General features: G+C 45.4%; 1 protein-coding gene across 1 annotated transcript in view; it reads left to right on the forward strand.

Moving 5' to 3' along the window:
- The window catches only part of LOC126095480 (probable 4-coumarate--CoA ligase 1), a 165,161-nt gene extending 155,266 nt beyond the window's left edge, over positions 1 to 9,895 (forward strand). The window contains exons 8-9 of the mRNA XM_049910271.1: positions 1,128 to 1,293; positions 9,589 to 9,895. Of these exons, the coding sequence (XP_049766228.1) occupies positions 1,128 to 1,293; positions 9,589 to 9,731 (309 nt within the window). The 3' untranslated portion in view covers positions 9,732 to 9,895. The remainder of the gene's footprint in view (positions 1 to 1,127; positions 1,294 to 9,588) is intronic.
- Positions 9,896 to 12,896: the final 3,001 nt, after the last annotated feature.

The raw sequence follows: 12,896 nt of genomic DNA on the forward strand, positions 1-12,896 counted from the left end.
AGCTATAGGGTGGCTGCGGCAGCGCTGCCACATTGAACCGGGTCAAAAATTCAGTCCAGCGAAGCAGGTGTGAACGGTCGCCTTGTCGTGGTGGAGCACCCAGTCCTCCTTCTTCTCCTGGCGAGTTCGGTGGACTCGATCCCTTAAACGGCGGACCACTCCAGTATAATACTGACCATTGACAGTCTGTCCGACAGGCGCAAACACTTTGTGGATCACTGCTTTTGCGTCAAAGGAAGCAATGAGCATGCTTTTCACACGTGACTTGCTGATACAAGCTTTCTTCGAGTTTGTGATGAGGTGGTGTGCCACTCCAAGATTTGCCTCTTCGACTCTGGATCGTATTCGATGACCCAGGTCTCCTCACCAGTGACCACTTCGTCCAAAAAATCAGGTTCGGTTTGTAAACGTTCAAGCATTTCCTGCGAAACTTCCAGGCGCCAGTCCTTCTGTTCATCCGAGAGCACTTTAGGGACAAGTTTCGCACACACTTTTCTCATCATCAGATCTTCTGTCACCAGCTAAAATACAGTTTGGTGATTCTAACCCACTTCATCTGCAATTATTCTGATTCTGAGACGTCGGATACTGTTTAAAATTTGATGCATTTTGGCCAGATTTTCGTCAGTTTGCCTCGTTGAACGTCTTCCAGAGCGTTCATTGTCCTCCAAGTCTTCGCGGCCATCTTTGAACCTCTTGTGCCACATGAAAACCATGACATCTGACACGGAGTATTCTTTAGAGGCCTTTTGAGTCCTTTTTAACGTTTCTGTACCGGTTTTGTTCAGTTTTACACAAAATTTGATAGGACACCGCTGCTCCAAGAGGCGCTGCATTTTGGACGCTGCGATTTCTCGACGACGTTTCGAAACACACAGTCTCTGCACATGCGATGTTTTCACTCCAGCGTTTCGCCGGCGAATGCGGATACTTGGCTCGTTTACCCAACACCCCCCACCACCTGGCGCAGGTGGCGAGACAGGTCTGCGCGCGCACCGCTACTCAGGATAAGATCTGTCTTGAAACTTTATTTACACACCCTGTATGTTGCCTTCTGAAAGTGTGCTTGCACTCACAGTGAAGTCCCGGTGTCCAGTAAACAGTGTGTTCCCTACGTTGTTTTGCAGGTGTCTCCCTCAGAGATCGAGTCTGTGCTGGTCTCGCACCCGGCCGTGGCGGACGCCGTGGTGCTGGGGAAGCCGCACCCCACAGACACGGAGCACCCCACCGGCTTCGTCGTCCTGCGGCCCGGCGCCTCCGTCACGCGACAACAGCTCGTCGACCTGGTGGCTGGTACGTAAGGGACTAGCGCCAGCGGCAGCCTACCACTGAAATCCGAAACTAGCGATTCAATACTCTGATGTCCTGAAAACTGCAAAAACCACTGAAAACGCCCAAATTACTCAAAACTGGGGTGATGTGCACCGGCAATGAGTAATTAAGATTGCAGAGAGAAGTTACTCTCGTAGGCACATTAGTATCATTTCCTTTCTAGCCAGACAGGTAAGTGTGGCTCTAAGCTCATTCAGTGAAGAGCCATCAACAAAAGTGGATTAGTAAAACTCGGTACTACTGTGAGCTAGAATCATATGTGAGGGAGTTGGAACTGGGATCAATTATCGTTCTCAAGAAACGGGTTCGTCACACCATAACAGGAGCCAGTCGTGAGCTGGGTGTTCCGGAGGCAGTGTCTCCTATTTTCTCTAGCTGGTCGGAAAGGGTGGGAAGTTCAGTTAGGTGAGTCCAAGTGATTACCTTCTCTTCACGTCAGAAGTTTTTGATGCATTTTACTGCTAAAATCGACCACGATAATGGTATTCGTGTGTGCTTCACAACAATTAGAAATGCAGGAAAGAAGAAAACTGTCTAAAATTACTGCTATTTCTGCTAGTATATAAGCAAATTTTGTTTTCTAAAACTAAGAGACTGTTATAAGGAAACGGTAAGGGTCACAGATGGAGACTGGATTTAAAGTGGAAATAATATCGTTGGTTTTGACGTGAAGATTAGAAAAAATCGAGAACGTCTAATAAGGGAGCAGTTCTGACTTTGGCCATTTTTATTAAAAGAAAACACACTGCTGGATTTCAAACTTGGAGTGACTCATAAAAAATCGACGTTTCCACACGGGAAGAAAACTTTTCCATTTCTCTGATTTTGAAAACAACTGCTCCGCATCCGATCTTCGTCATGACACAAGGAAATAAAGTTGTCCTTATCCTGAAGGTTGGCTTGAGCGATACAATGGTTTATTACGTATACGCATGTCGGAGCTGCTTTCCTCTGACCCCATAACTGATTTATCGAGCCAGTTATAGGAGAGCCTACAGCCCAGCGTAGAATCCAAATCAAAGCGCAGTTTGACATTATTCACATTAATATATCGTTTGCGGAAATGAAAGAAGCGATAACTGACGAACAAAAAGTCACAAGACCAACTGGGGTCGAACCCGGAATTATGTCCATTGAAGACCGACAATGACCCACTCAGCAATAATCCACAACGTCTGCGTCTATCTAAAGGCAATATATTTCGCCTACATTAGCAGTAATAACATCATCAGAGAAAATGTTATGTAAATAAAGCATAGAACAACACTCAAAGCGAAAGTGATATTCCTCTTTCTTCGCAAAATTAGCAACTCTTCCGTCTTCTGACAGCCTCCTGTGACACTGGCGCAGTGCTAGGGCTTCGCATAGTCTGATGAATCCCGATATCTTTTTCACCATGCCGATGGGAGGGCGCAAATCCGTCTTCTTCCAGGGAAACAGCTCCTGAGGGACGGAGATAAGCTGGCGGCAGCTCCATTATGATATGGGAAACGTTCACGTGGGCATCTGTGTGTCCAGTGGAGCTCGTGCAAGTCATCATGATGGCCAAGGAGAACTGTAGACTGGCTGCAGACCACGTACACCCCTTCATGACCATCGTGTTTCTCTGCGGCAGTGGCATTTTCCAACAAGACAATGCGCCATGTCACAAGATCAGAAGAGAGATGGACTAGGTCGTGGGACACAGTGGCGAGTTCCAGTTGATGTAGTGGCCCCCCCATCTCGCCAGATTTGGATCCGACTGAACACATCTGGGATGTGATTGATCGTGACGTCACAGCTCATCGCCCCCCCCCCCCACACACACACACACACCGTCCTCGGAATTTAAGGGGATTAGGTGACTTGGGTGTGCAGATATGGTGCCAGATCCCTCCAGCGACCTCCCGAAGCCTCATTGCTTCCATGCCACGACACGTTGCCGCTGCCATCCTTGTCAAAAGTGGACATATCGGCTATTAGATAGGTAATAATAATTTTCTGGCTTATCAGTGTATAACCGGCAGCTACAATGCCACAATTGCGAGCTCATTGATGTTGTCAGCAGAGGAAAACAAAACGGCGACATAACGAAGCTTTCGCGGGAAACACAAGACTGTACATTACGTTGTTTAATGGTGTCGTTTTCTCGCTAACTTTTGTCTAAAGATAAAGGAACTAACTCTGTCTTCATTTGAGGGCGTTACCATAAAATCTGAACTTCGTTCCTAATTTTCAATTTCATCAGCTTAAATAGCTACGACTTCCCTTTTTACACGGAAACTACACTTGTTTTAAGCTGTACCTCGAAGAAAAATGGTAACGGGTCGGCCTGAAAGACAAAGAGCTAGAGACACACAATCTTTGCGTAGACAAAGTAGTAGGAATATAGTGGACATCAGTAATGATAATTCTGTTATTGTTTCGAAACATAAGTTTAGATGTGCACTGAATGCAATTCCATATAATTTTGAGAGTTATAATTGCGATTTGATGAATTTACAATGCTGATTTTGTGATGCAAAACATTTCGCAACTGACATTACTTTACATGATACAACGACATTCACTTTGTATTGTCATAAGGGAAATATAATTTACCGCTGTTAACACAAATTTATTTTTCAAGACACTGTATGAGGGACTCACTTCAAATGATCAAACAATTAAAGATAAATCAAAGAATTATTTCAATAATACTCGTATTCTTAGCTACAATGCAGTATTTGCTGTGGTCAGTTCTGAGACTAAAATTTCAGACACACTTTTACGTGGAGTGTATCAATTCAAGATAGATCATGTCCAATGACTTCAACCTATGGTCATTCTCCCTGTGATGGGCAGTTATATTTTTATGACATCGACACAACTGGTCGAATTTCGACTACAGGTGATACTAGTAAACATAATTTTACAGAACATTAGGAACTGTATCCCTATTTAATATAAGCCGATATGTTTACATCTACATCCTCACTGACCAAGTGTTGCCCTTTGTTCTACAACTTCATGATGAGTACGCTGGAGATACCGGTACTTTCCAAGATGACAACAGCCGTGTTCGTAGCGCTGAACGTTGACGTCTCTGGGGTGGCGAACGTTCAGGGACCGTATCGCACAACGACTGGTGCGTCAAATGACCCCATCTTCATCCCGTACAAAATGTCTGGTGAAACGTAGCAATAAACATGACCGTTGCCTTGCGGCATTAGGGGATCTAATCACTGAGTTTCTTCTGATGGATATGGCATACATGAAGCAACTTGTCGCCTCCCTTCTTCGCCGAACTGAGGCCGTTACCGAGGGTTGAGGCTGTGTTACATGGCATTATCGTGATGTTCCTTTAAAGGGGGATTTGCTCTTCGGTTGCTTATGAAACAAATTTTCTAAATATCTTCGTAGAAAATGATCGCGTTTATGTATAAAAAAAGACTACGTGTCTACACTAAATTTCTAGGACTTAAAGACTTGACATTTAGAAGAAAAACGTACTGTTAAATTAATATTTCGGACGTATACTCGCAGTTCTGTCTAACGGATGCGGGTTGCTGGCTGTCCAACGAGTATTGGGAAAGTTGGGTGTTGGGCCCAAAAAGAAGGCAGGGAAAAATATTGAGTATGTGATAGACCATGGTTAATGCGATCTTCAGTTCGAAAACTGGTTTTGATGAATTAGTTTCTTCGTGTGAAGGGCCACAGCCTCGCCTTAAATTCTGAATGATAAAAACATTTTTAAAATCCACCTAGGCTGTCAGATTCCATACGCTAGGTGGTTTTTATCGTATCATCTATCACATTCCATGTGGCCATTTTCAAATGCAGATGCATCGGTGATGCGTGTGTCCTATTTGTGATGCAGGGGGCGTTCAATAAGTAATGCAACACACGTTTTCCCCGGCCAATTTCGATTGAAAAAATGCGGGAGAATACATTCCAGGAAGGGTTGGACAACATAGTCCTGCCAATACGTCTCACGAAGTGAGAAAATGTGAGCAATAAGAAGAGCGGCAGATTTTTTCTCAGCAAATTTCGATTGAAAAAATGCGGAATTCGTTGTGGTACATCGAGGAATATTCCCGATTCAGTCTCTATAGTTTCATAAAGTTCCGACAGGTGGCGTCACTACCGTAGCCTTAAGAATGGTGTCTGTAACGGAGGTACGTTCCAAGCAGCGAGCTGTTTGTTACGGAGTTTCGTTTATCGGAAAACCAGAGCTTTGCGGATATTCATAGGCGCTTGCAGAATCTCTACGGAGACATGGCAGTAAACAAAAGCACGGTGAGTCGTTGGGTGGTCATAGAGAACAAGGTCGCGCAAACCCGTTCGATCTCCCGCGTGCCGACCGTCCGCACACAGCTACGGTTCCTGCAATGCTGGAGCGTGCAGACACTCGTCCGAGGTGACCGACGGACCACAAACGAACATCTCGGTGCACAACTGGACGGCTCTGTTGCTAGTACTGACGCGCTCGTCCACAAGTTGGAGTACTCAAAGATGTGCCCCCTCCGGGTTCCTCGCCGCCTAACAGAAGACCATACAAACCAACGAAGGACCATCTGTGCAGAACTGCTTGCGAGGTGCAGGGCTAATAGTGACCATTTTTTGCCGAATATCGCCACAGGCGATGAAAGATGGGTTCATCACTTCGAACTGGAAACAAAACAGTGCCACACCACCCTTCCTCCGAAGAAAAAGTCCAAAGCCACTCTCTCTGCCGGTAAAGGCATGTCGATGGTCTTCTGGGTCTCTGAAGAGGTTATTCTGTTTGATGACCGCCCTTATGTCCAACGATCAATTCTGAATGTACACTCCTGGAAATGGAAAAAAGAACACATTGACACCGGTGTGTCAGACCCACCATACTTGCTCCGGACACTGCGAGAGGGCTGTACAAGCAATGATCACACGCACGGCACAGCGGACACACCAGGGACCGCGGTGTTGGCCGTCGAATGGCGCTAGCTGCGCAGCATTTGTGCACCGCCGCCGTCAGTGTCAGCCAGTTTGCCGTGGCATACGGAGCTCCATCGCAGTCTTTAACACTGGTAGCATGCCGCGACAGCGTGGACGTGAACCGTATGTGCAGTTGACGGACTTTGAGCGAGGGCGTATAGTGGGCATGCGGGAGGCCGGGTGGACGTACCGCCGAATTGCTCAACACGTGGGGCGTGAGGTCTCCACAGTACATCGATGTTGTCGCCAGTGGTCGGCGGAAGGTGCACGTGCCCGTCGACCTGGGACCGGACCGCAGCGACGCACGGATGCACGCCAAGACCGTAGGATCCTACGCAGTGCCGTAGGGGACCGCACCGCCACTTCCCAGCAAATTAGGGACACTGTTGCTCCTGGGGTATCGGCGAGGACCATTCGCAACCGTCTCCATGAAGCTGGGCTACGGTCCCGCACACCGTTAGGCCGTCTTCCGCTCACGCCCCAACATCGTGCAGCCCGCCTCCAGTGGTGTCGCGACAGGCGTGAATGGAGGGACGAATGGAGACGTGTCGTCTTCAGCGATGAGAGTCGCTTCTGCCTTGGTGCCAATGATGGTCGTATGCGTGTTTGGCGCCGTGCAGGTGAGCGCCACAATCAGGACTGCATACGACCGAGGCACACAGGGCCAACACCCGGCATCATGGTGTGGGGAGCGATCTCCTACACTGGCCGTACACCACTGGTGATCGTCGAGGGGACACTGAATAGTGCACGGTACATCCAAACCGTCATCGAACCCATCGTTCTACCATTCCTAGACCGGCAAGGGAACTTGCTGTTCCAACAGGACAATGCACGTCCGCATGTATCCCGTGCCACCCAACGTGCTCTAGAAGGTGTAAGTCAACTACCCTGGCCAGCAAGATCTCCGGATCTGTCCCCCATTGAGCATGTTTGGGACTGGATGAAGCGTCGTCTCACGCGGTCTGCACGTCCAGCACGAACGCTGGTCCAACTGAGGCGCCAGGTGGAAATGGCATGGCAAGCCGTTCCACAGGACTACATCCAGCATCTCTACGATCGTCTCCATGGGAGAATAGCAGCCTGCATTGCTGTGAAAGGTGGATATACACTGTACTAGTGCCGACATTGTGCATGCTCTGTTGCCTGTGTCTATGTGCCTGTGGTTCTGTCAGTGTGATCATGTGATGTATCTGACCCCAGGAATGTGTCAATAAAGTTTCCCCTTCCTGGGACAATGAATTCACGGTGTTCTTATTTCAATTTCCAGGAGTGTATTTTGCTACCCTCAGGAAACGGAAGAAACGACTTCAGCCTGTTCATCGCTGCGCACCCGGCAGGAGCTCACAGTGTTCCTCATCCACCTTACAGCCCGCATCTCAGACCTTCAGCCTTCCCACTCTTTGGCCCAATGATAGACGCACTCCGCAGGAAGCAGTAGTCGATCATGGGGAAGTGATTGATGCACCAAGAGGCTGGGTGCGACTTGGACTAGTACAGTGATATCATGTGGCCATACAGGCCCACATGACGTGGCGTAAGACCGTAGCAACAATTAGAGATTGCCAAAACTGGCCAGCAATGTAATGTGATACACGACGAAAGGTCTACCGTATAAAGAGTTTTACAGCTTAGGTGAATGTTTAAAATAGTTTTACCGTTCAGAAATGATTTGTTGTAGTTCTCCACGCTAATTAGTCCTGTATAAGCCTCAACTCTTCCGTACTGCGAAAGACATCCATTTGATCCATTTCGTTACTGTGATGAAGCCTTCGTCCCCTCTCCTTTCCCATTCCTTTATACTTCATGGTGTATCATATCAGTGGATCCCTTTTTTACTCAAGTTGTGCCATAAATTTCTTTCTTCCCCAATTATATTAAGTATCTCTTTATTACTTATCCCGTATACTATCCAATCATCATCATTTTTCTGTAGCACCACATCGCCAGACTGCATTTCAAATCCTCTCCACTTATGCCATCACTTAATCTACTACACGGATGTCAAAACTTATTTACTACTTTCACTGTCTCATTTCCTAATCTGATTCCCTCAGCATCGCCTGTATTAATTCCATTGCATTCCATTATCCTTGCTTTACTTTTATTCGTGTTTATATTAGAATATTTTTTCAAGACTCCACCCGTTCCGTTCAACTTCTCTTCCAAGCCCTTGCTGTCTCTGAAAGAATTACACTATCATAGAAGAACTTCACGTTTTCACATTTCTTCTCCGTGAACTTAGTTCACCTCTCGCCCTTGGGTTTCTTTACTGCTTTGTCGACGCACAGATTGAATAAAATTGCGGTTAGGCTAGAGTTATATCTCCCGTCTGTCTCAATAACTATGACCTTTTCATTCCTTTTGAATCTTATAACTACAGTCTGGTTTCTACAGAAATCATAGGTAAACTTTCGCCTTGAGTATTTTATTGCTGCTATCTTCAGAATTTCAAAAACTGTATCCAGTCAACATCCTCAAAAAGCTTATCTAAATCTACAAATGCTACACATGTCCGCAGGAATATATATATATATGTATATATATATATATATATATATATATATATATATATATATATATATATATAATGTGACGTCGACCAAAAATCCATTCAATCCGAAATGGCGAGAACTGGGTTGATGTGTATGTGACGCCATGATAGCAGTGTGTAACAAGCTGGGATTTTTGTCGGATGGGAAGCGTATTCGAATGGCCGAAGCGGTCGCTGGAGTCAAGCGGGAGATCCGGGTTCGAGTCCCAATCCGACACAAATTTTCACCTGTTACCATCGATTCATTTCGATGCCAGATGCGGTTAATGACCTTTGAATAAATAAATGGAATGGGGCTGGTCATATAGTGTGACAAAGGATAGGAGATGGACGAATAAGACTGTGTTGGATCCTACGTGATGAGAAAAGAGCTAGAGGTTGACCTCATTTCAAATGGATTGAAAATATAAAAATAAGCATAAAAAATATGGATGCCAAAAACAGATGACGGTAATGTGTGCAGGATCTTGGAATAGCTTTGTATCCAGTAGTGGACGGTAAGAGGTTAATGATGAACTGTGAAGTTTATTTTGGTCCTTTTAACGTTACTGTTGTATGCTTGCTGTTTTGAAAAAGATGTATGTCAGTGGTAGTGCATTAATCAAAATACGTTTCCCTCCTAACTGATAAGATGATTTAGTTTTTTTAACTGTGTTTATGCGATATGTGATGCATGTCAGTCCTGTTGCATTAAATGCACGAAAAATATAACCATAAATTTGTCTATCTGAAAAGCAACGATGAAACGGCACCCTGTGTATGTGTTCCAGACAAGCTGTCCAGCTACCCGTACAAGCACCTACGGGGCGGCGTCCACTTTGTGTCATCCATCCCTAGGACGGTGGTGGGCAAAGTGAAGAGGGCGAACCTCCTGCAGACTCTCACCGCACAAGCCGAGCAGACGGCGCAGTGAAGGCAGCCGTCGTATCAGCCAGTGATCTGAGAGCACTCACAAGTAGTCACTGACGAGTCAAGAGAGTTCCCTACTATTCTACTGTGGTATCAAAGCATTACTCATGTTACAAAGTGATTAACACATCTCTGGTTTCCTTATTAATAAAGTCGTAATTGTCTATACATGCAGTTTATTCATCAGTGTAAACTCCACACTCCTTCACATGCACATAACAGAAGCGACTGGTATTCTTCTCCACTCCACTACACTGAAAATAAAACATACAAACAGTTGAGTCAGAAATAATTATTCCGCGAATTGTGGAGGTTTGGAGGTTACCATTAGGATCTAACAGTCGTCATTTGCAGCATAGATGACGATTAATGTGATGACGAATATGGTGTTCATGCCGAGTTCGGCACGCTACGTTGCCCACAAGCGAATCCAAAATTTTATACGGCTGGATCGATATCTGAAAGCGTCGGTTCACTTTACTACGTGACCTGGGATGGTGATTGTGGGGACTGGTTTCGCAGCAGAACACTCGCGTTCAACACCGTAAGGTGGCCTGCGAATTACGTATGTAGCTGTAGAAAAGACGTGTCTGGCTTGAAGCTTGGCAGTAGCAGCATCAAAGTTGCACTTACACAATACGAAACAACCTTGCGCAACTATTTCACGAGGCAAGTCTCGTGGAGCAGAAAAGCACCATTACGTCGGCATGACACTGTCAACAACATAAGTAGCAACTGCCTCAACTTTAGCAAAATCCTTGATATAGAAGTCTACGCTCTACCTATTACTGAATTCAGGATGGAGGTTACAATCTACATACAACCATCCTGATTTAGGTTTTCCGTGGCTTCTTCAAATTACTTAAGGATAATACCAGGACCGTTCCAGTTATAAAGTTATGGACGCCGACCTGTCCCATCATTCCCAAACCAGACCGGTAAAAATGTACGGGGGACTCAAAAAAGTAAGTTATACATGTCGTCCGACGCTAAGACTATTGCGGAACACCACTGACGTAATGTCAGGAGAGAATACATGTTCTGCGTTTCCTACAGATACTGATAACAGATGCATCACAGTCCGGGAATGAAATGGCACGGCAATTGGAAAAAACGGTGAAGTACGCGCGACAACACTATCCGTATTAATCTCGTAAATAAAACGTCTAAATTGCATAGATTTGCTGTGAAATTTTTACAGTACACGCACCAAATACAGTGTCGCGTTGACAATATTGAAATGGTATCAACAGTCTGATCAATAGTTTTATACCAAAGTCGACAAACTGCGGTTATTCTTTTCGTATGAAATTTTCCTTCACTTGACGTATGTTCTCGCCATTGTTTCTAGACGAAAGAGGACTATGTATACTTAATAGCAGTTCTACTCATCAGTGGATCATTTTACAAGCAAATTCAAAATGTCATGGTGTTATAATAGGAGAACAGCTGAAATAATTCAGATACAGGGTCAATCACCTTGTGGTGTGCGTACTCTAAGACCTTCGGTACACACACCATCAGATTATTTGACTTGTCGCTCTAACGAAGTAGGCAAGTGTCAGCAATATGTCTCGTGGTCTTATAGTGGCGTGTTTATCTTCTACCGTTAGGTCAGACAGAAATGCCACTTGCACGCTTAGAGTAGCAGATTGACGGTGACCAACTTTAAACAGAACTTGATTGATTTTCACACATATTTATTAAAATAATAAAAAACATATTACGTAACTTGATTCTGGATGCTGTTTACAATTGACAGTCTGAAGTTCCTTTGGTCTTGGTACGTTAATCTTATTCTCACATATCTCTGATACTTGGCAGAGTGTCTATACATTTCTCTTCATGGCTATGTACAGGAATATGATAATCTTATTAGGCGCAGACTGAAACTTGACTACAGACTAATGCAGACTGACTAATCGGAGGCCTGTACACTCGTTATAATACCTCGAGCATTCAGGTATCACTGCACGAGTGTGATCCGCGAGGAGGAAAGGTTCTACGTTAGCAGCAATCTCATTGACTGCGTGACATATTAATACGCGGATCGGCGGAAGCAGAATTTGGTCTGTCTCTAAGGTAGCGCCATCTCGTAGAGCGGAGACAGACGAGCGCTGCGCCTGCGCTGTTGTGCTTAGCGGGGCGCGCTCTAGTGGGAAAGTTGTGTACGCGCTGACTACGTGGAACTATGTACACAACACACCTAAAACTTGGACCGCAAATGTTGCTGAAATGGAAAGCACTATTAATCTGCAGTTTGCACAGAATGTATCGATGATCAAGGGCTCGTATTGTTAGCCAATTAACAGATAGTAATAATACTTAGAAACTGTGTGTTTGTGCAAACATACACTTTTTTAAATGGAACAATGCTTATTGACACTAATAAACTAAACGAAGGGTAAATTAGAGTGTCAGGGGTGTTTGTTGGAGGATTCTATTATGAGTCGTTTACAAGATACTGTATTTTGAAAAGTTCACACACCGACACTTGTACAATACATGTGGTGGCACACACCAGAGAACTAGACAGTTGCATACTCTACTGAAGTGGATTCTGACCAGTAACGAGACAACTGACCATCATAGCTTCCGCTCTGGTATGGGACGACAGCTGCACAAGTGCTAGCACTTCAGCAGAGATGTCCGAGACGGCTACAGTAATACATCATCGAGTGTAGCTGGTATGTCCTTGCACACAGCGTTTCTCAACTTTCCCCCCAGAAAGAGTCTACAGGCGTCAAATCCGGGGAATGGACCGGCCAAGGCACAGGTCCTATGCGCCCAGTCCAACGACTTGTAAATAATTTGCGAAGACATGCTGTAGTCATTCGTGCACTACGGGCTGCACAGCCATCGTTTTGGTGCCACAGCTTTCTCCTAGTCTGCACAGGAACGTTATGTAGCATCCGTGGAAGATAGTCTATTAGGAGGCTGCGATACTCAGGTGCGTTCTGTGTTCTGTCTACGAAAAACGGGTCTATCAGCTAAGGTTCACTATCCTACACTACACGTTTACACTCCAAGTACCCTGACGTTCCACCTGACGGCTGTTTACCTGGCCATTATTTGCAAATGTGGCGTCACGTGATACGTCTGGAGTATCCTGTCTTAAAGCCCACGTACAAAAGTTGACACCATTCTTCTAATCGTTTCCTGCAGCTCT

The sequence above is a fragment of the Schistocerca cancellata genome, chromosome 8, assembly GCF_023864275.1.
Source record: "Schistocerca cancellata isolate TAMUIC-IGC-003103 chromosome 8, iqSchCanc2.1, whole genome shotgun sequence".
NCBI lineage: Eukaryota > Metazoa > Arthropoda > Insecta > Orthoptera > Acrididae > Schistocerca > Schistocerca cancellata.